The sequence below is a fragment of the Glycine soja genome, chromosome 16 (assembly GCF_004193775.1).
Source record: "Glycine soja cultivar W05 chromosome 16, ASM419377v2, whole genome shotgun sequence".
NCBI classification, from domain to species: domain Eukaryota; kingdom Viridiplantae; phylum Streptophyta; class Magnoliopsida; order Fabales; family Fabaceae; genus Glycine; species Glycine soja.
The window spans coordinates 21,394,228-21,419,424 of NC_041017.1; the positions used below are offsets into that span (position 1 = coordinate 21,394,228).

At 33.2% G+C, this 25,197-nt stretch overlaps 1 protein-coding gene across 1 annotated transcript; it reads left to right on the plus strand.

Annotated features, from left to right (window-relative positions):
- Positions 1 to 6,874: 6,874 nt before the first annotated feature.
- On the plus strand, positions 6,875 to 21,258 carry LOC114390157 (receptor-like protein EIX2). The gene is made up of 2 exons (XM_028350844.1): positions 6,875 to 10,285; positions 21,156 to 21,258. The coding sequence occupies exon 1, from the start codon at positions 6,934 to 6,936 to the stop codon at positions 10,246 to 10,248; it is 3,315 nt and encodes a 1,104-aa protein (XP_028206645.1). The 5' UTR covers positions 6,875 to 6,933; the 3' UTR covers positions 10,249 to 10,285; positions 21,156 to 21,258.
- Positions 21,259 to 25,197: the final 3,939 nt, after the last annotated feature.

The window sequence follows — 25,197 nt, forward strand, 5'->3', positions numbered from 1 at the left end:
TCTAATAATGATTAAAATGTGATATTGGTCTTATAAATACTTTGATTTCAAATTATATTGCAATGAGGACTAAGTTGATGTGATTACCATATACAAATCTCCTAAAAACGAAAGGAGTTCTGCATCTTTTTTCAGCACTAGTGATTATTCCATTCTCTGCAATCTTTCATTTTCACGTTATTCATGCAATTAATTATATTTGCATGGTTACAAATAGAAGCTTGATTCTATATTTCATTTCATTTCACTATATATGTACTATGAAAGTAGAGTTAGAGATTTTTCTGTACATACTTATGATGCAGAGGTAAATTTTTCAACTAATACCCCAAGCACAATCAAGCAGGGAAAAGTGCCTATTCTTTCTGAAGAATTTTTTAAGCGACTTAAAAACCTAGGGAAAGCTTCTCTTCACTTAAATGTAATCAGCTAACACCACTGAAACCTAGGCCTAATATGAAGCTATAACTACGGTGTCTGCCATGTGCAGTCATGAGCTCCTTAGGAACTCCCAAGGTCCTGATCCCGTTCCAATTCTGCATCAACATTAGTTCATTAACTAAAAGAGAATGCATTGAATCAATGTTCTAAATGTGAAAAGCGTCTTGATAGTGATCAATTCAATTAGGTGGAAAACATTAGCAATAATAATCCTTAAAAATCAGTATTACCTCAAGAAGCCAACAAATGCCCTAAGACCCATATAGATGGTCAAAGCACCTAAATTCCAATGAAACCACCAGCGGATGACAAAATAAGCAGACAAATGATGCTAAGAATTGCAACCACAACCTGAGAGTTAACATAATGAAGTAGTCCTTAATATTTAGTGCAGAAGGCTGAATATGCATTTATCATAATACCATGTAACATTAAAAAATGGAAGCTCATTTCATTCCCAACCAAGTTTTTTTACAACTTAATCAGTTTCCCATTTTTCACAGGAAAGTGTGCATTGAAAATTGAAAATGAATTCGAAGAATCACTCATGTTATCTAAAACCTTTTCAGTTTTTTCATACAAGAAAACATTATTCAAGTGGATATCATTGCTATTTTATCCACTCTTTTGCCATGAAACCATCATGTAGTAACATAGCAAGGCATTGATTGGACAAAGTAATATCTAACCTGCCCAGCAACAGCCAGACCATCCACAAGAAGAGACATTGCCAACCAAACCTGCAGACATACTTGAAATGCAGCCATAGATGTTGGTCCCTGCCGTGCAACTAGTGATGCAGCTAGTGTCACACAGCGATGACTCTCATTAATAATAGAAAACCTGGATGACAACAACAATATAGGGAAGGACAAAGATGGTGTCAAGTCTCAATACTAAAGTGTTAGTAAACCTAAACAGAAAAAAAGTAGAAGATTATAATTTTCAATTTGAATGGAAAAAGATATAAAACATCATAGCAATTTCCATAAGAAAATTTTGATTCTGCAAAGTTTATGATTAAATAACATGAAATAAGGTATTGTTTATGTAATATTGCTAGGAAAGGAAATAGCAAATACATCTTTAGTAAATAATTTTAACTATGGTTTCAAGGATGAAATCTTATACAAGAAATTGGTCTAAGCAAATACAGCTACTTCGCCCTGCCTAGTTCTTATTTTTTTGTGGATCTTTTGGTCTAAGCAAAATAAACCCTTACCATTTTTAAGAAATCGATCTAATTGTAGATGCTTTATGCTTGGAGGTACAAGGTCAACTTGTTCCATCAAGTGAAGAATAAACACAAAGTGAATAAACACAGTGAAGAATAAACACAAAGTGAAGAAACCAAAGTTCTTATAGAAGAATAAACACAAGCACCTACAGTGCATGGTCTGTTCCTAACAAATTTGCAAAAATGCCCACAGTAAAAATTAACGAAATCAAACAATGAGTACCCACAGTACAAAACCAATGAAATCAAACAACTAAATAAAAAATAAATTACAAATTAACGAAAAAAATGAACACATCGTGGCACAATGAGAGTATGGGTCGAAATCGCAAGGGAAACTTACTTGTGAGAGAACTCTAAGTGTGGTGTGTGAGAGTGGCTGAGAGGGAGAGAGAGCTACTAAGCTGAGAGGGAGAGAGAGCGCTAGCGTCATGTGCGTGAGAGTGGCTGAGAGGAAGAGAGAGCGTGTGCGGTGTGAGAGAATGGCAGAGAGGGAGAGAGAGCGTGCCTGAGACTGGATGGAGAATTTAATTTCTCTATTTTTTGTGAGAATTTGAAATTCTTCCAATTTAGTCTATTAAAATGTTTTATAAAATAATGGCATTTTAATTGCTTCTAAAATATTTTATCCAAACAGATTATTTTATAAGAAGACATTTTAATATTTCAGTTAAAATACTTTACCCATTTTAATTACTCCATCCAAACAAACACTGGATGTTCATAAATTTTATGTTTCTTTCTTCTCCGGCTAAACAAGCCACATTAATTAATTCACATAATTAACAGTCATCCATAATCAAATTTCTCACACTCTTACCAATTTTACCTAATATTTAGGCACCGAACATAACTTAGATTAAGCTCCTACTATTTTACTATTACTTTTCATTAAAAAATTTAAGAGAAATCATAGTATATTTTAACAAGCAAGTGTAAATATTTATATGTTGTGAACCAATTAAAAATTATAATAAATATAATCTTTAAGATAAATTTTAATTATAATTTTGATCCCTAATAAATATTTAATTTTTGTATTTAATTTTTAATAAATATTTTCTTTGTATTGAATTTCAAATAAAAAATAATAATTTTATTTTGGTTCTTGACATTTTTCTTAGTCCATGATAAATTCTCAAATTTTAAGTTTACTTTTCGATAATTTCTTTCATTCGTTATTAGTCGGGATTAAAATAAAATTTATTAATTTAACAGGAAGTAAAGAAAAAATTTGCTAATTTATTAGGAATTAAAATAAAATATTAAGAATAAAAAATAAAATCATTTTTATAATTAAGTAATCAAAGCAAAATAAAAATTGATTAGGGAGTATAAAAAAATCAACTATTTATTAAAGATAAAAATATATTTAAATTTTAAGATAATTATTATAAAAGTTAAGTTTTTGAACCTGAGGTTCTAATGTCATGTCACCGTGGTTAAATAGTTAAAAAATTAATTAAATAGACAACAATAGAAAGGGTAAAACCGTGAATTGAGCTCCTTGAATGAAATGAGACAACTACATACTATTAAGATACTAAATATTTTAGCATTGGACAACACAGCATTTTTAAAATTATACGACACATATTATTATACAGCCACTGCTACAGTTATACGTATTAAATAGATCAAAACGGCAAGCTCAAGGCAAATGAAGTACATCGCACTCTTCTACACATATCAAACAAAAAAAGAACACACAAAAAAAGCAAAAGTATGACACATTCATATTACAGCAAAACTTTGAACCAGATCTCCCATGCAATGCAGTGTGATAAATTTCTTTTCCTTAAGTTTTGTTTTCAAAGATGGCAGGTATGCAAAGACATTCTCCAGTCATGTCATATATCAACTAATTCATTCTGCTACCATTTTCATTAGATCTCATCCTTGTCTTCCTTTTCACCTTTTTATTGAGTTGACCTCCAACCATTCTCACAAGCCATTGAGGCTTTTCTATTAACAATACACAACATCCTATTCCCCCTCCAAAAAGTTTATCCTACATGCACCATGTTAATTGAAAGTAATATTTATTTTGCATTAATTGAAAGTAATATTTATTTTGCGAACATGAACATTAAGTAGATTGTCTATTTAACTATTTAAAGTAAAAACCTCTAAAAAAATCATAGATTTAATGAAGTGTACATTATTAAAAAATATGTAGTTTCCTCGTGGACATGATTAAAGATTGAAAATAGGACTTAACTATGCTAGGCATCTCCATTTTATTTATGTAAAATAGTTGACTATCTTATATTTCCAGATCTTTGGTAAGGAACTTTGAAACTAAAGATAGCCTTCGGGCCATAAACAGGTTCATCAATCATCAATCATGATAGTTGTGAAGAGCTGGAATGAGCAAGAGTAGGTTATGACAAGTAGGTTCATCAAACCTTGACATTAGAATCACCACATATCCACAACTTCTTGTTGTTGTATAAAACCTTTTTGATTTCTCATATGAAAATATCAAGAAATCCATTAAAAAAAATGAGGAAAATTAAAAATAAATATGAAATACTTGTAATAATAAGAAAGGTGAAAATGACAAAAAGAATGTTGAAGAGTAAACTTAACGATGGTATCGATGCTATGGTGAATGAACTCATCGTTCAACGGTAGTGGCAATGAAGAAAGTTACTACTCAGCGGAGACGATGGTGAAGGAAGTTGCTATTGAGTGATATTGAAATGGAAACACAACATGAGATAATGTATTTTTTAATCATAAATAATTTTTTATTTTAAGTATTTAATGAATTAATGTATATTTTCTATTTTTATATTGTTTAATTTAATATATTTTCTATATTTTTTTTACTAATGTTAAGAATTATTATTTATTTTGTTAATTATAAATTATTAATATTATTTGATAAATTGTAATTTAATATTAGTAACAAAGCATTTTAATATTTTTGTTAAACAAATATGTAATAGATTTTATTTTTTTATTTAAAATTAAGTCTTTCATATGATTTTTTTAATTTATAAAAAATAATAATTTTTAACATTAGTAAAAAATATAAAAAAATATATTAAATAAATAATGTACAAAATATTTTTAAAAATATTAAATAAAACCATATAAAAAAATATAGAAAATTTTAAATAAAACTAAAAAAGAAAACATACATTATTTCATTAAATAATTAAAGTAAAGAGCTATTCACGATTTAAAAAAAATACATGCAAAAAAATTAAAATAGTAAAATAATTTGTGACTTCAATAATTTTTTTTTACGACTTTGTAGTTGTGAAAAGACTCTTATAACTTTAAAGTCATATTTAAAAAAATGAAAAAATGGAAGTTGTAAATTTTTTACTATTTCTGTGTAAGAAAAAATCATAACCGATATTTCAATTCAGACGTTGTAATATTTGTTATGATTTATCTCTTTTGGGATATTATTTTAAATTTTATCCCCATAGGATAAATTTGAAAAAAAAAATCCTTGATTGGTTGTTTGGCCCTTTTGGGTCTCATGTGGTCCCAACAGCTTGAAGACTCCATGAGTGTTTGATTTAGTGTTGTAGAATGGATTTTGAATACATTCAGTTGTTTACTTTCACGTTAGAGAAGAATTAAGAATTAATTTTGATTCCATAATTAATTCTAGATTGAAGCAATTTTAAATAACTTTTATATTGGATCCAAAATTTTGTATTGAATTTTATTTTTATCTTGATTTTATAATAAAATATTCAAACATAAATCACATCGCTTCAAAATTAATTTTAATCAAAATCAATCTTACCAACACCTAACCAAACACCCTTGAACAATCTCATCCCTCATGCAAACCAACGTTCATTTCTTACCCCTTTCGTTATGCTATATGAGGTTGTGACCACTATTTTCATTTGAATTAAATTGGAACTCTCTACAAACATGATTTATTTGATTTTTCTACTTCATATATCCAACGGCCAATCCAAGACCCTAAGTCAATGGGTATAAATTATAAAAAATAAAATCAGTGGGTTTACTTATATAAATATAGATAAAATAAAATATAAAAATATAAAATTTTATTTACAAATTTGATGAATTTTAAAAAATGAGGGGGTGCAAGTGCACACCCTCACTTACATGTAGGTCCGCCCGTGCATATATCTATTTTATTGTTTTAGTTTTTCTCTTTAAAATGCATTTTGTAATTTGTAAACCTTCAAACTTCAGTGAAGGTAGATAATCAGTTTTAGCAAGTAGTTGACTGGAATTAAATAATATTGAATAAATTAATTTGAATAAACTAAATAATTTCTCAGTTAAAAAAGAATACATCTTTATTTTAGTAATAGAATTATATAGTTTCTATCTTTTAGAACTTACATATATATTTGGTATTTGTATCCCAAAAAGTTTAGAAATCATAATCGCATAAATTAGCCAAAGAAATCTTGCAAATGAGTTTGTTAATGGATTACTAAAAAAAATTAGTTGGTTAATGGGGTGATTATAATTTGCTTATTTATTAGTATAAAACAAAGTAAATATCATCAATGGAGAGAATGAGAGGGATAGAAAGTGTGTTGTGGGTGAGTAGAGGTTTCTTTAGCCAAAAAGTTCGACACAAAGTTTCCAATTTTCTACCCCATGCAAAACGTTGCTATAATGTCTTTTGTTTTGCATTGACTTGGAAGTCAATTTATGCAAAGATGGAACGCAGATATGTCAAAGAAATTATTAAGGTTGTTACAACATTGCCATAGAAATTGATTTGCAGGTCATTATCAAAGAATATGGCACTTAAGTTTTATTTTAGTTTAATTTTGTTATTGCCAACTTTGAAATTTGGTCCCCCATTTTCTTTTTCTTTGTAAATTTGGTCTTTCCCCATTTTAACTTTTGTTCATAATTAATTTGATATTCAGTATTTAACAGAAATGGAGATGGCAACACTATTGGATCAATATTTTTGTTAAATATTAAATGTATGAACAAAAACTATATTAGGAGATTTGTGCTCAAGTCGAGGAAATTAAACTATATAAACCTCGTATATGGAGTCTTTGTATTTTAATTTTAAAAATAATTTTTTGTAAATAAAAAATTTCCTTAATTTTTTTGTCTTCGATGAGTGAATGAGAATAAACAATTGTGTCGTTTAGCCATACTATCAGCTATATAAATCCTGCCGCAGTCTCCATCTTTCATACTTCACAATTTAAGAGAAAACTGATCACAGTAACCGATCTTTGTTTTACTCTTAGTCATTTCATATCAACAAAAATATAATGAGTTGTTATTTTCTGAAACTATTTTATGCACTTTTGTTGCTTTTATTGCATGCTGCAGGATCCATTCTTGGATTCAACAGCCTTTCCAATAGCGCAGAAATTAAGTGCATTGAGAGTGAGAGACAAGCACTCCTCAACTTCAAACATGGCCTCATAGATGGCTTTGGCATGCTGTCTACATGGAGGGACGATGACAGTAACAGAGACTGTTGCAAATGGAAAGGCATTCAATGCAACAATCAAACTGGTCATGTTGAGATGCTTCATCTCCGTGGTCAGGATACACAATATTTGATAGGTGCAATCAATATCTCTTTATTGATTGCCCTTGAAAATATTGAACACTTGGATCTCAGCTATAATGATTTTGAAGGGAGTCCTATCCCAGAACTCATGGGCTCGTTCACCAACTTAAGATATCTCAATCTCTCTGATTGTTCATTTGTTGGGAGTATTCCTTCTGATCTTGGAAAGCTTACACATTTACTGTCTCTTGATCTAGGTAACAATATGTATCTCCATGGACAAATCCCTTATCAACTTGGAAACCTTATACATTTACAATATCTTGATCTAAGTGATAATTATCTAGATGGGGAACTCCCTTGTCAACTTGGAAATCTCTCACAGTTGAGGTATCTTGATCTTGATGCAAATTCATTTTCGGGAGCACTCCCTTTCCAAGTTGGGAATCTTCCTTTGTTGCACACTCTTGGACTTGGTAGCAATTTTGATGTGAAATCTAAGGATGTAGAGTGGTTGACAAATCTGTCTTGTTTGACAAAACTCAAGCTAAGTTCACTACACAACCTTTCCTCTTCTCATCACTGGCTACAAATGATCAGCAAGCTTATTCCAAACTTAAGAGAGTTGAGGCTATTTGATTGTTCTCTTTCAGATACAAATATTCAATCTCTGTTTTATTCACCTTCCAACTTTTCCACTGCTCTTACAATCCTTGATCTTTCTTCAAATAAGCTGACATCCTCAACATTTCAACTGTTGTCAAACTTTAGCCTTAATCTTCAGGAGCTTTATCTTCGTGATAATAACATTGTTTTGGCATCTCCTCTCTGCACAAACTTTCCTTCTCTTGTGATCCTTGACCTTTCCTATAATAATATGGCATCATCAGTCTTTCAAGGTGGTTTCAACTTCAGCTCAAAACTTCAGAATCTTGATTTGCGAAATTGTAGTCTTACGGATGGAAGTTTTCTTGTGTCATCTTCTTTCAATATGAGTTCTTCATCTTCTCTTGTTTCCCTTGATCTCAACTCAAATCTGTTGAAATCATCAACTATATTTTACTGGCTCTTTAACTCCACCACCAATCTTCAAAACCTTTTCCTTAATGCGAACATGTTAGAAGGTACCATTCCAGATGGATTTGGGAAAGTAATGAACTCTCTTGAAGTTCTTTACCTCTCCGGTAACAAACTGCAAGGCGAGATTCCATCTTTCTTTGGTAACATGTGCACATTGCAGAGGTTAGACCTCTCAAATAACAAGTTGAACGGGGAATTTTCTAGCTTCTTCCGAAATTCTTCATGGTGCAACAGATACATATTTAAGAGCTTGTACTTATCTTATAACCAGATTACTGGCATGTTACCTAAAAGCATTGGATTGTTATCAGAGTTGGAGGATCTTTACTTGGCTGGGAATTCTTTGGAGGGTGACGTCACTGAATCCCATCTTTCTAATTTTTCCAAATTAAAATACTTGCACCTATCAGAGAACTCGTTGTCTCTGAAATTCGTCCCGAGTTGGGTTCCTCCATTCCAATTAAGATCATTGGGACTCAGATCTTGCAAGTTGGGCCCCACTTTTCCTAGTTGGCTCAAGACTCAAACTTCTTTGAATTGGCTTGATATTTCTGATAACGGGATTAATGACTCTGTACCAGACTGGTTTTGGAATAACTTGCAATATATGAGATTGTTAAGTATGTCTTTCAATTATCTCATTGGTGTAATTCCTAATATATCGTGGAAGCTTCCTTACAGACCATTTATACTTCTGAATTCAAATCAGTTTGAGGGTAAAATTCCGTCATTTTTACTACAAGCTTCCCAGCTGATGCTCTCTGAAAATAATTTTTCAGATTTGTTTTCATTCTTATGTGACCAAAGCACAGCTTCAAATTTGGGCACTTTAGATGTATCACACAATCAAATAAAGGGGCAACTCCCAGATTGTTGGAAATCAGTAAAGCAATTACTGTTTCTTGATTTAAGCAGCAATAAATTGTCAGGGAAGATTCCTATGTCCATGGGCGCCCTTGTTAATATGGAAGCCTTGGTTTTAAGAAACAATGGTTTAATGGGTGAGTTGCCTTCTTCTTTGAAGAATTGCAGCAGTTTATTTATGCTGGACCTGAGTGAAAATATGTTGTCGGGTCCAATACCATCATGGATTGGACAAAGTATGCAGCAATTGATAATCTTGAACATGCGAGGAAATCACCTCTCAGGATATCTACCCATTCATCTCTGTTATTTGAACCGTATTCAGTTGTTGGATCTTTCAAGGAATAACTTGTCAAGAGGAATTCCAACATGCTTAAAGAATTTGACTGCAATGTCTGAACAGAGCATCAACTCAAGTGACATTGTGTCTCGTATATATTGGCATAATAATACTTACATTGAAATTTATGGTGTTTACGGATTGGGAGGTTATACGCTTGACATAACATGGATGTGGAAAGGTGTGGAACGGGGGTTCAAGAATCCAGAGTTAGAGCTCAAAAGCATTGATCTTTCTAGTAACAATTTAATGGGTGAAATACCAAAAGAGGTCGGATATTTGCTTGGATTAGTTTCTTTGAATCTATCAAGAAACGATTTGAGTGGAGAAATTCCTTCTCAGATTGGGAATTTAAGTTCACTTGAATCACTTGACTTGTCAAGAAATCACATCTCTGGGAGAATTCCTTCTTCTCTTTCTGAAATTGATGATTTGGGAAAATTAGACTTGTCACACAACTCTCTTTCTGGAAGAATCCCATCAGGAAGACATTTTGAAACCTTTGAAGCCTCTAGTTTTGAAGGAAACATTGATCTTTGTGGTGAACAACTTAACAAAACTTGTCCTGGGGATGGAGATCAGACAACAGCAGAGCATCAAGAACCACCAGTCAATGGTGATGATTCTTTTTTCTATGAGGGATTATACATGAGCTTGGGGATTGGATACTTCACTGGATTTTGGGGCTTATTAGGGCCATTACTACTGTGGCGTCCTTGGAGAATTTCTTACATCAGGTTTCTGAACAGATTAACAGACTATGTATGTGTATGCTTATGGTGAATGTGGGAATTGTTGCTGATCGCTCGAAGGCAAAAAGGTATGTTCTAGATTTTATTTGTCAAGTTCATGGTTTATGTTCTGACTTTGTTTTAAATATATCAAGAATTGCTTCACTGATCAGAAAGGGTAATATGTATTTTGAACAGAAAGCTCATGTTAACCGTAAACCAATTGTTAGAAGTTAATAATTTATTTCTTCATCCCAACTTAACAAATTCATTAGTGCTTACTCAAATAATTATTGTTTTAACTAGAGTGTTACTTTGAAAGAGTTAAAAAAATATCTCATAAATGTTTTATTTAATAATTCATTGATGGAATATGTTTGTATTAAATGGCTAGGGTGACATTTTATTCAGGTGTCTTAGACGTGCTTTAGTATACTGTCTTAGATGTCTTTATCGTGAAAGAATTAGCAGAAAGTTTTCCAATTGAGATATTTTTTGTTTTGTTTTGTTTTGTTTAAAAGAAATTGTTTTATTCTTACCTAGGTGCAGCATATGGCACTCTTAATTTGAGTGAATTAAGTTATTGAAAGGTTATTCTCATAGAAAATTTGGGAAACGGTTATTATTCTCAAATCACAAATTCTTCAATTTTCACATTTTTTATGATGAAGCCATCTACACTTTATGAGCGATTTCTTATAACATATTTTAGTTACTATGTACTGTTTCAGCATATATGACTACCTTGTTCTATTGTCCATGCTTGTCTAATATTTCGAAACAGATACAGTTTGTGTCGATTCCTTAGCACCACCCACTCCTGCCCAATCCATCAACTGCAAAGGCAACTCCTAACTATGCTAAATAAGAAGTGCTTGTTACAATATTATCATGGGAGTTGCTACGTGCACCCAGCATTATTGCTGGGGCACCCAGCAAACAGTGAAGTGGCGAAACTGCCCTTCAGCAATTATTCTTCCGGAAGAAGGTTCTTCCGGAAACTTTCCGGAAAAATTATTTCCGGAAAGTTTCCGGAAGAACCTTCTTCCGGAAGAATAATTTGTGTCTTCCGGAAATACTCACAGACAATTTTCGGAAGAACGTCATCCGGAATGTTTCCGGAAGAAGCTTCTTCTGGAAGAATTCCATTGTCTTCCGGAAGAAGCTTCTTCCGGAAGTTATTTTTTTTTTTAATGCGTATGTAATGACCATTTTGCCCTTGTGTAAATTTCTTTAAATTAACGTCTTCAGGCTGTGTTTTACTGCGCTTTCTTTGTTTCTTCTTCCGTTTGCTGTTGTTTCGGTGGTGGTCCCTTCAGCAGTCTGTTGGTGGTCCCGTGAAGTGAAGTATTTGAAGATTTGGTGGTCCCGTGTTCCGTATTTGAAGTTTTATTAGTGGCTGTTGTTCCTATTTTGTCGGAGGTACGCGTTTATTTCGTTTTCCGGTTAGCTTTTAGAGAAGAAAAACAGTAAAAAATGTATCCGGAAGAAATTTTAGGCACAGAAGGAGGAAGGTCCGGAATGACCACTTCCGGATGAAGGTCTTCCGGAAGTTACGAAGGCCAATTCCGGAAGAAGTGCTTCCGGAAACTATTTCCGGAAGACCTTCTTCCGGAATTGGGCTTCTTAACTTCCGGAAGACCTTCATCCGGAAGTGGTGAAGGCCAATTGCGGAAGAAGTTCTTCCGGAAACTACTTCCGGAAGCACTTCTTCCGGAATTGGCCTTCGTAACTTCCGGAAGACCTTCTTCCGGAATGTTAAATTATTACTAATTTATTTTAATTTCTGTTTTATAATTTTTTTAATTTCTGTTTTATATATATTTCTGTTAGTTAATAATGAATTATTGGTTTAATTAGGTATAATGATATATATTGTGGATTATAATTTTTTTTGTTTTATAATGGTATATATATATATATATATATATATTTGTTTTATAATTTTTTTTTATTTCTGGTTTATATATGTTGTGGATTATTGATTTAATTAGGTATAATGGTATAATATTAAATGATTTAGGTAACTTAAATGTATAATGGTACAAAAATGTTTTATTAGTTGTTTATTATAGTGATAAGTTTAGTTTAAGTAAATAATGTAGTTATAAATTTAGAATATAGTGATAATTTTAATATAGTCGTGTATGATGCATATGTCCTATTAATATGTTTGTTATTTAAGGTGTAGTAAATTTTTGGATGTGGTTATATGATAATTTGAATGTACTTGTGTATGATGCATATGTCCTTAAGATGGACGAAGATCAATGGAGGTATGACTTTGCGATGTCACAAGAAGTTCATATGGATTATGATTATGATAATCAAGAAGAATGTGGAGTGAATGAACGACATGTCGATTGTTCAAATGCTTTTAATACATCTCAGGTAATCATAGATAATTTGAGTCATTGGTTGAATTGATGGTTTGTACGAAAATTAATGTGTTAGGGTTGCGTTGTAGGTATTCGCTACTCGAGATGATGTTTTGCAATGGGCTCGAACAGTTGCCCATGAAAATGGATTTGTTGCAGTGATTATGAGATCTGACACAGAGACCGGTAGCAGAGGAAGAAGTTCATTTGTGTTAATTGGGTGTGAAAGGAGTGGTACGTACAAGTGTAGAAATAAAGAATTCGTTAGAAAAGACACCGGGAGTAGGAAATGTGGTTGTCCCTTCAGGCTTCGTGGGAAACCAGTGCGTGGAGGGGAAGGTTGGATGGTGAAGTTGATCTGTGGGATTCATAATCATGAATTGGCGAAGTCCTTAGTTGGACATCCATACGCCGGGCGATTGACTAAGGAAGAAAAGAAAATTATTGCTGATATGACAAAGTCGATGGTGAAACCGAAAAACATCTTGCTAACGTTGAAGGAACACAATGCCGACAGTTACACCACGATAAAGCAAATTTACAATGCAAGAAGTGCATATCGTTCTTCAATAAGAGGAGCTGATACCGAAATGCAGCATCTGATGAAGCTTCTCGAACGTGATCAATACATTCATTGGCATAGATTGAAGGATGAAGTTGTGGTGCGTGATCTGTTTTGGTGTCACCCAGATGCAGTAAAGTTATGCAATGCATGTCATCTAGTGTTTTTTATAGACAGTACCTACAAAACAAACAGGTACAGACTCCCACTACTTGACTTTGTTGGAGTGACACCAACGGCGATGACATTCTCTGCTGGGTTTGCATATCTGGAGGCTGAGCGTGTTAATAATATTGTATGGGCTTTGGAACGATTTCGAGGCCTATTTTTAAGACACGATCGCCTCCCTCTTGTTATTGTCACTGACAGAGACCTAGCACTGATGAATGCAGTGAAAACTGTGTTTCCCGAGTCTACTAATTTGTTGTGCAGGTTTCATATCGATAAGAATGTGAAGGCAAAGTGCAAATCTTTAATCGGGGAAAAAAATGCGTGGGACTATGTAATGGATAACTGGGGTACTTTGGTTGATTGTCCGTCCGAATACGAGTTCCATGAGTTATATCAGAAGTTTCAAGTTGCTTGTTCGCCTTGGCCGATGTTCGTTGACTATGTTAACGACACATGGATTATCCCCCACAAGGAAAAATTTATTACAGCATGGACGAATAAGGTCATGCACCTAGGCAACACAACAACAAACAGGTATTAACAACTGATTTTATTTGTTAGTAACGATTAATATTAAATGGTATTTAATTGTTGTATATTTTCATGTTTGTTGTGTATTTTAAATGTAGGGTTGAATCAGCTCATTGGGCTCTCAAAAGAGTACTACAAAATAGCGTTGGAGACCTATGTAGTGTTTGGGATGCCATGAACAACATGATCACGCTGCAACACGTCGAAATTAAAGCATCCTTTGAAACCAGTACGCATGTGGTTGGCCATGTATATAAAAAAACCTTATACAAGAGGCTTCTTGGGATGGTTTCGAGGGATGCTTTAAATCAGATTGCTTCTGAGATTGACCGTCTACGTTATCTCGGCAACAATCTCTCTTCTTGTGGTTGTGTGATGAGAAGCACGCACGGGCTTCCTTGTGCATGTGAGCTTTCTAGGTATACTGCTAGCAGCATCCCATTGGAGTCAGTCCATCTTTTTTGGAGGAGACTTTGCTTTTCAGACCAAGGGTTATGTGAGACGGAAGTCACCATCAAGGAAGAAATAGAGGTCATATCTAAAAGGTTTGATGAACTTGATGTGGCTGGCAAAGTAAATCTGAAGAGTAAACTTCGAGAAATCGCATACCCTGATCATAACTCTATGTGCCCTCCTCCATCAAAGGTGAACACTAAAGGTGCACCGAAGAAACCGATGAAAAGAAGTCAAACATCCACAAAGCGTGATCCGTCTTACTGGGAGTATGTTGATGCTTTTCATTCTGTTCAAAGCAGCAACTCTCCAGTGAAACGAAGTGCATCATGTTCTCAACCGCGTCAGCCAACAAGGATCATCCCGATGTTGGATCAATTTGCGTCATTCTTTCAAGGTTTCATTCGTGACGTTGTGGATGTGAAAGCGGACGGTAACTGTGGATATCGGTCCATTGGCGCTTTATTAGGTATGGGGGAAGATTCGTGGCTGTTAGTGCGTAATGAATTGCTTAAAGAACTTGGCAGGTGGTCGCATGAGTACATGAACCTCTTCGGTGGCACAGAGAGATTTGAACAATTAAAGTTGTCCCTACTTGTTGATGGATTTTCAAAGGTATGTTTTTAGGTTAATTTTTTTTAATAACAATGTTTAAATTACTTACATGTGTATGTTTGGTTCATTCAGGTTAGTGTGGACAAGTGGATGGATATAACAGACATGGGATATGTGATTGCTTCACGGTATAACGTAATCCTTGTATCGTTGTCCCAACAACAAAGCATGACATTTTTCCCTCTTAGAAGTCAACCACCACCTGACTCTTCTGGCCACCGCATCATATGTGTCGGTCACGTGTTTGGAAATCATTTTGTTCAGGTACATTGAATATAGTTAGTGTAACAATTATGCAATGACTTCGCTTGTTCGTTTGGCACGGTCAGCGCATGATATAATGTTTGTTCATGTACAACAGGTTTATTTGAAAGACCATTGTCCGTTGCCGCCCCCAGCGCTGTTGTGGTCAACCAATTGTTATTCTCAGGCAAAGCAATGGGCAATTCCATATATTAGTAGAATGCAGGAATACACAAGCTTGATGTCATTCAAAACACACTATGTAGACCTAAATGAAGACTAAACATTCATTGTTTATTTATTTGTATTCATTATGCGATATAATTCGTTGTAACCCGTCACTAACCAATTAATATTATCAACTACTCGTTTGGTTAAGCAAGGAAATTGTTGGTCCAACAAAAATTCGCTTTGAGTGTATCATTTCCTATTTCATCATGGCATCAAGATATAGAACAGAAGTTTCATAGTTTACCTGTAAGAAAATTGGCACGTAAATGGAAATGGTTCTTCATCTATTTCGTAGAAAGAGCTCCAACCCATAAGTGGCTGAGACTCCATGATCATGCTCCAGACACGAAGATATATAAAGACGTTGAAGTATTGAAGAAGGATTATAAGTCCCTTCCTTGCTGAAACAGTAGTAGAACGTGGGGAATATGAAAGGAAGTTGGCAATTTATATGAATACGAAATAGGAATATACGATGATGAGAGTGAATCATATGTAACTTAAGGTGGCTATTAATTGCTTGGAGAATGTGCGCGCCGCCTTCTATGTGTGAATGCGTTTTAATGGTGACGATGAGTATGCTTGCGAGAGTTACAAGAATACAAGGGGAATAAGAATATTCCAAGTTTGAACTTTAATGAACTCTCTTGCTTCTTTAATGAATAGGTTTTGAAGATTGTGATCGTGGAGCTTCTGTGCATTTGGAAGATTTGATCTTTTTTAGGATCCTTTAATTAATCCGTTTATCACATTGTAAACAAGCAAGATGATTAGGTCTAATATGCTGTTATGTAGCCTATAATGGAACTGTGCATGCTAGCTCTGCTTGCTTTAGGCCAATCATGAATTCGGTTATTACAGTAATTATTTACTTGAACATGGAAAAAGGGTTCATTTCCTATTTTTTTCGATTTTGAGGCTTTGTTTTGATGTGTTAGTTGACGGAACTGGGGAACGGGACTATTTTTTTTGGATTCTTTGACGTCCAAACATGAGAAATGGCCGCCCTCCATTGTCTCAGGGCACAGGCACACCCACGCAAAAAAATCCCAAACATGGGTACTTGAACATGGAAAAAGGGTTCATTTCCTATTTTTTTCGATTCTGAGGCTTTGTTTTGACGTGTTAGTTGACGGAACTGGGGAACGGGACTATTTTTTTTGGATTCTTTGACGTCCAAACATGAGAAATGGCCGCCCTCCATTGTCTCAGGGCACAGGCACACCCACGCAAAAAAATCCCAAACATGGGTACTTGAACATGGAAAAAGGGTTCATTTCCTATTTTTTCCGATTTTGAGGCTTTGTTTTGACGTGTTAGTTGACGGAACTGGGGAACGGGACTATTTGAGGTTAACATAACATAAAAACATGTTTAATTGAGGTTAACATAACATAAAAACATGTTTAAATCATAATCGAACCTAACATATTAATAAACACAAAATTTACCTGAAGTAGCGTCAAGTACCCCGCAAGCTGTCGGGTGGTGGTCCTACAAGCCTCATCTAACTGGTCATACATATGAACCAGCGCGGCAACCCCCCAAGCGAAACCACCACTATGAGCGAGGTCCCGGAAAGCGTCAAGGTGGACCACATGCACGTATGTTGCACTCTTATTAGCAAAAAGAGTGCAACCGACAAGGTGCAGCAGATAAGCGCGAGCTGCGACAATCCACCGCCGGGCCTGACATCTGGTCTCATAAATGTCACGAACCCATCCTAATCGTACATATGCTCCACGTGTGAGTGCTGTCTCAGCTCTGGCCTCTTCCTCAGACACTTCCAGCAACTCCGTAAGCAAGAATCTGGCCTCCTCCGTAGAAAGAGCGTGGAAACTGTGCAAGGCGCCAGTGATGGGCAAATGTAGGATGGACAACACATCATCCAATGTGATCGTCAGCTCTCCTACAGGAAGGTGGAAGGTGCTAGTCTCACTGTGCCACCTCTCCACAAATGCGGATATAAGTCCAGGATCGCCAGTAATAACTGAACAATCTATCAGTGGACTTAATCCTGTGGCAGCCACCAGGCCTTCAATCTCAGGCACTGGCCTCCCAATCAGTGTCACCTTCCTCCCATGTGACACTAACTTCAAATCAGGACGTTCCTGATTTGAAGTACAAATTATACAATTATTAAAAAAAATTTATCATAAACAAATAAATAAACAATGACAAATAATTAACAAATTAAAATATCTGTCCACTCCACACGGCATGTGCAACATGCTCGGCAAATGATGTGAGCACTGACGGGTCTCGTGGACCACCAGGGAATCCCTCTGCAGCATCATCACCATCTGACCCCTCACCACTATCAGCACCCTGTGCGTCCACACGCATCTCAGGTGCCTCCGTAGGCTGCTCAGGGACATCATCAGTCATGTCAGCGACGTCCTCAGCCATATCACGTCCCTCCGCAGTCATCTGATGAACGCGTAGCCTACGGGCTGAGGCAGTAGGCCTACGCCTCTCAGGAACATCAGCAGCATCCTCATCAGCAGGTCTATCTCTGCCTACAACTCTACCTATCGCACGACCTAAACCTCGTGTTCTGGCCATGATCTGCAAATCATGTCGAACACGTATTTTTTTCGGTCAAAATATACACAATTTTCTTTATAAAAAAAACAACTTTATTTATAAACAAATAAGACTAACTTAAATCAAATTATTTTAAAACATACACAACATAATTTTTTTTTAAAAATTAAACTTCATTTATTAAAAAAACACTCCTAATGTAAAAAAAATTTATTAATAAACATCCACAACTTAATTTTAAAAACAAAATTAAACAACTTCATTAAAAAAAAACACAACTAAATTATTAAAAGTAAACATCCAACTCTTAATTTTTAAAAAAAAATAAGAAACTTTATTACTTAAAAAAACACAACTAAATTACTTAGTAAACATCCACAAGTTAATTTTTTTTAAAAAATTAAACAACTTCATTTATAAAAAAAACACAACTAATATAAAAATAATTCATTACTAAACATCCACAACTTAATTTTTTTAAAAAAATTAAACAACTAATGTAAAAAAAATTATTTAGTAAACATCCACAATTTTTTTAGAAAATAAAATACTTCATTTATAATAAAAAAAACTAATTAATTTAAAAAAAATAGTATTTTTATAAAACTTCCAAAACACACAACTTTAATTATAAAAATAGACAACTTCATTTTTAAAGAAAAAACACTAATTTAAAAAAATCAACAATAAACAAAAACAAACACAACCACTTTTATAAAAAAAAAATTTACAAATTAATATTTAATAAAAATACACAATGTAAATTATAAAAAAAAACATGACATAAAAAATCCAAACCTCATTTTTCATAAAATCTATAAAACAAAATAATCAACAGAAATATAATAATTCATTTAAAAAAAACAAAAATCATTTTTCATTTAAAAAAAAAAAGAAAAAAAAAAACTTTCCGGAAGAACACTTCTTCCGGAAACTTCTTCCGGAAATCCCAAACGTTTCCGGAAGAAACCTTCTTCCGGAAAGTTTCCGGAAGCAGGGTTCTTCCGGAAAACGTTTGGTTTCTTCCGGAAGAACACTTCTTCCGGAAAGTTTCCGGAAAATGTTCTTCCGGAAGTTCCGGAAGAACCCCTAACGGGTCTTCCGGAAGTCTCGCCGTCAGCCCCCTTTCCCCATTTTTTCCGGCACCTCCTGCACTCGTCTTCTACCCTATGGTTCTGCTAACCTAAGGTTCTTTTAACCTAGCCTAATGCTACAACTACACAGTGCATAATAAAACCAAATGGAAGGTTAACGAAACTTACCTCGAACGGCAATGGCGTCCAGGCGAAAGAAGCAGCAGCTGGGCTCGCGGTGGCTTGCGGTGGAAGAGAATGCTCCCAGAAGAGGAAAGAAAAGAAACAAAAGCACTGGGTGAAAGTGAATCCGGGAGAAAAGAGGGAGTCTTTTAAAATTTTTTAATGAAGGGCAAACTTGACCTTTCAATAAATTGCTGGGTGCACCAGCAATAATGCTGGGTGCACCTAGCATATCCCTATTATCATATACAGGGCAGAGCTAGGAATTCACTTAGATGGGCCCAAGAAAAATAATAATAATTTAAATTTTTACATTATACAAAAATATAAAAACATTTAATATATATATATATATATATATATATATATATATATATATATATATATATATATTTGGAGTTATAAGATTGATTTTATGGTTGACAAGAGGAAGGGATTATGAATTTGAATCTCTTTTACTAAAAATAATAATAAACTAGTAATTAATATTTGACTTGGAAATTTTTTTATAAAGAAAAAATATAAAACTATATTAAGCATAAACACCTTACTGTCTAATTAATTTAGTCAGTTATATGAGAAATAAATAGAAACATTGTTTTCTTCCTAATTATTAGAGACATAATCTCTTTCAAATATATTAATTATACATTTAAAAAAAATAGATGCAATTAGTTTATACTCTTTATTGTGAAGCTTGCAAATTAAACAATCAATAATTTCATACACAGGTGGATATATTTGTTGGTTTCTTAACAATTTAAGTCAATCACATAGGTAAAAAAATATTCAGTAATTAATGATATTAATATAACTACTACTTAAAATATTTAAATTATGGGTATATTTTTAGAATAAAATTTTAATTTAGGTTAAATTATTCATTTGGTCCTTATAGTTTCATGATTCTTACTTTTTTAATCCCTATAGTTTAAAAGTGATGTTTTTAATCCCTATAATTTATATTTTAATTCTCTTTTAGTCTTAGTTTAAAATTATTATTTTTAGTCCTTATAGTTTGTATTTTAATTCTCTTTTAATCCCTATAGTTTAAAAGTGATATTTTTAGTTCCTATAGTTTGTATTTTAACTACCTTTTAGTCCTTATTATAAAAAATATATAAAAATAATTAGCTACAAATTAGTTATAAATTATCAATTATTTTTTTTATTACAAATTATTTTAGGATAAATTAGTTACGAATTACTTGTTAATATTTTTGTAGTTAATTGTAATTGATAATATTACTCATATTTTGATGGTAATGACTAAAATGGAATTAAAATATAAAGTATAGGGACTAAAAAGATCACTTTCAAACTATAGGGACTAAAAGAAAATTAAAATAAAAACTATAAGGACTAAAAAAACTATTTTCAAAACTATAGGGACTAAAAGAGAATTAAAATGTAAACTATAGAGACTAAAAAAATTACTTTCAAACTATAGAAACAAAAAAGATAAGAATTGTGAAACTATAGAAATCAAATGGGTAATTTAACCTTTAATTTATGATATTTTTAATTAAAATAGCTAACTTATCTATTTTTATTGATTTTGATGAATTGGTTATTTATTTTTTAAATATGTGAATGAAGGTAATATAAGAGAAGAAAAAATAATTAAATATATAAAATAATTTTGAATAATTATATATGTACACTTCAACATTTATATCTCATTTGTTACTATCACATTTACCTATTATACTTACACTTCTCTTTTTTTTTCCTCTCCCTAAGTGTCAACTAACATGACATGTAGTATTTCTCAACATTTTTTTTCCATAAATTTTAAGGGGACCGTAATTGTTTTTACATGGTATTTTAAATACACTTTGTGAAAAACTTGGTGGGCATGGCCCCTGCAAGTATATTTCCATTTTCAATTTTATATAAACAAATATAATTCTGTCTTTATCTTGTAATGCACCACATTAATTTTTGTACAAAAAAATGCTGATTGTTGCAGATGTGCTGAACGCTTCTGATCAGAGAAGAAAGCATTGTTGGCTGCTACAAGTACGAAATATTTCTTTAGTATAGGAGTTTACAATGTTTTGTATTTAAGTAATGAACTGCAAAATCTTTTTTTGCAGAAACTCAGTATGATATTGTTGTATTTTATTGTATAATATATTTGTAATGCTGTTTATTTTTCATTATAATGTGCTTAGATCTGTGATATCTAAAATTTGACCACTTCATTTTCATCTTCAACAATGCTTTCTGCTATATTCCCCTAGTTCAGCTATACTTACTGTGAATCAAATTTGTACATGAGAAGAAGAATGCAAGATACCCTATTTGTTCCTAGTTACTATCAGTATATTTGCACCCTTGTGTTAGAATGCCTAGCTCGGTCGGATAGCTTGAAATCATTGGGGCTCTGATAATGGGGATCCGTTTTGAGCAGCTATAAAACAAGAAACACATCAAAATAAATTACCAGATCAAATTATGAGATTGATAGTTTGGTCAAAATGGAAGTCAACAAATGTTATATCAGCATCTAATTATAAAATCTAGTTGTTTTCTTATTTTTCACCTTTCTTTTTTCCTTTCTGTTATTCATTATTGTTCTTACTCTTCCATCCCGTGAGCCCCAATTACATTCCATGCATACATGCAAATTCTCTTATAACATCCTATATTTATCTGCATCAAAATTTACAGGATGCTTCAGCGAATTTTTCCAATTTTTGTATAATTTGAATGTAGCAAATTACGCTTTTTCTCTTTCCATTTCACAACATCCAACTAATTTGTTTTAAACAAACAAATGCACTAAGCATAATTGGTTGAATAATTTATTCATAAAGTTTACGGTTCATGTTTGAATTCTCATCACTCCCTTAATAATTATGGTTGAATAAATTAAATTCAATAGCTCAATGCACCAGGAAATAAATAGATAAAATCTTTAACAACTTTCTACACCACTGTCGAAAGTAAAAAGTATAAAATAAAAAGGAGACCACTTTCAAATTTGACCACTTCATATTTCATCTTCATCATTGCTTTCTAATATATTCTCCTAGTTCAGCTATACTTACTGTGAATCAAATTTGGGCATGAAAATTAAGAAGAATGCAAGATACCCTATTTGTTCCTAGTTACTACCAATATATTGGCATCCTTGTGTTAGACCCCTTCTGTACAAGCAGAGCATTAAAATTTGCATCAATTAAGCTAGTGTTAGGTTGCTGGTCTTATCACATCTTATGAATTTATCTCACAATTATCATGAAGATAGACAAGGGTATATCTGTAAATGAAATTCTCCCAATGAATGCTAATTTTGAAATTATCTCTCTTCCGTTGCACCAACATGAGAGTGTCAATTAGATCCCATCATCTAGTCCTTATTTTAGCAATAATTGTTGTAAGAAAAAGAAAAGGATCATAGGCAGTCTAAATCACAATTGCATTTCATGCAGTTTTGCCATTTCTTTTGCAATTTTCTTTTTTTAATTTGAATTCTGCCATTTAATTCTTGAAATTGATACACTTTTCTAAATGTTGTAAACTATCAAACTTCAAGTTTTATAATAAGTCTGTCTGCAGTAAATGATATCATTAGTAATTAGTACATATTCTCACTGGTATCACTGAAAATATCTCTTGGAGACTACCTTTTCAAGATAGGAGTGGACCACGTATGGTTCATCATGGGCTTTGCCTGTGAAATCATGATCATGATACATTGAAGTTTCACCGCCATTATTTACAATAAATCTATTCCAATACTAATTTTTCTTTTTTCTGCAGCTTTAGGCGAAGTCTCCCAAATTTAGGAATAAATGTCTTAATTCTAATCACTAGTTAGCAATTACTCTATCATCACCATCCATCTCATATCTTTTGTATTCTCTATTCTCTTTCGTTTTATTTAAAGAGATTCTCAATCCTAAAATAGTGTTCTCCATCTCTAGTCTTCATATTTTTCACTATATTCAATGAGATTTCGAGTAAAGCCAGTTGAATACATTTATAAACTAAATGTCAATGTTGGTAGTCCCTAATTTAGGAGATGATGGTGATTTCGAGGCTTCTATTTATGTGACCACATGGAGGAATTGATGGTGGTATACGCAGCAATATTTGTTTCCTAGACAGTAGACACTATCCTCACCTACTCTATGTCTCTAATGGAGGCTATGGATATTAAGGAATGGCCCATTTGTGGCTACACTAGGTTATTTATCCAATATTGTGGTAAAAACAAAGGATTGCATTTGATCTGGATAGGATATTTTGGATGCTTTGAAGCTAGGCCTACTTTTTGAAAATATATTAAACCAAGAAATTAAAATACTTACTGGTTTCTCCTTTGCGGTGGAAGTGTACTGATTAATTGATTATATGGGTTGAAATCATTGTGGGTTCCAACAAGTGAAATAAACCATCTGCACCTCCTTTTATTTTCTTTCTTGGGAACACAGCAGCTGCAACAACGCACCCTCCCTTTTAGTCTCTTTCTTCAAAACATAGCATCTGCAACCAACGCTGGGACACACGAAGGGCAAGTGGTGAACACCATAACCACTAATCAACAAAAAATTTCAACTTTATCACCATAACCACATGCTAATGAGGACTTCTTTACCCTAACTTGGTATACCCCTGAAGTTCTAACCGAGTTAGAACAAAAAATCCTTTGACAGCCTAAGTATTTCACCAAGACTCTATATATGTGAGTCTCAACTAATAATTAACTTCCGAACTTGTCGATAAAAGTGAAGACTTTTGGACATTTTGGCCAAGAAGTCTCGTTATCAAGCACACTCATTGTCAAGGAAATCAATGTGCGGACATTTTGGCCAAGAAGGGAGCTTCTGAAGATTCTTTAGTTTTTAGTCATGAGTTGTCTTTCCTCGTTTGTAGCTTTGCCTTTTCTTTTCTTTCCAAAAAAAAAAAAACCTTGGACAACTAACTCAATTAGTTTTTTAATTTAAATAAACGGCTAAAATCTCTTTTTGATCTTTTATATTTTTTTAATAATTCTTGTTCCAGTCCTTTATCTTTAAAAATTTCATTTTCATCCTTATGTTTCTAACTTAACTCATTTTTGTGATTCCTCCCGCTTCACATTAACATGTCGTTAGTGTTTCATATTTTTAAAATAACTAATTTATAAATATATAAAATAGTTGATTTAAACATATTGACGGCTTTTAACTATTATTGTAATAGTTTTAAAGCTAAAATATTCTTTGATCTTTTGTGTTTTTTTCAGAGGTCAAATACAAAGTAATATAATTTTTTTTAGTAGCAAAAATTAAATATTCTATCATGTCATAATCTATTTGATTTGTATTGTTTGTTAATCAAACGTAATACAAAACTATTTGTTATCTTTAATATCATAATTTTTAACGAATTAAACAGAATTAATTAACAAAATTTTTAAAATTTATTAACAATAAAAATGTATTTAAGTCCATTTGTAATTACCTTTTCTAAATTGTAAGCAACATTTTGCTTTCACGTTTTTCACACGAATCACCACGTAAAAGTTGTAACCCAGAAAGAAAATAGTTGGACAAAGCCAAACACGACCACGTTGCGATTCATCTCCTCTTTCGTTTTGTGAACACCCACAACCCCATTTCACCACGGCAAAGTCTCATTCTCCAAAATGGAGGCCAGTGTCTCATCCTCTATTGGCCTCCCTTCTCCCAAACACCACGAAATCTCAATCTCAACCCTCACCGACGTCGTTGGATGTGGTGAAGACGGGGTGAAGGGGTGAGTAAGGTTGTTGCGGTTATGTACGACGGCGTTTCAGCCAATGTGAAGCAGATTTTCAAGGAGGAAGGCTGGGTGGGGTTGACACGTGGCATGGGACCTAGGGTGCTGCATAGTGCATGCTTTTGAGACGACGAGGCTTGCGATTTTGCAGGAGTACCTTACGAGGAAGGAGTTGGCTGAGAGGGAAACTCTAGTGTCTGTTTCCACTGGCTGAGTTGCTGTTTTTGTTCTTTGCTCCTCTCTCGGATTGTTAATCGAAC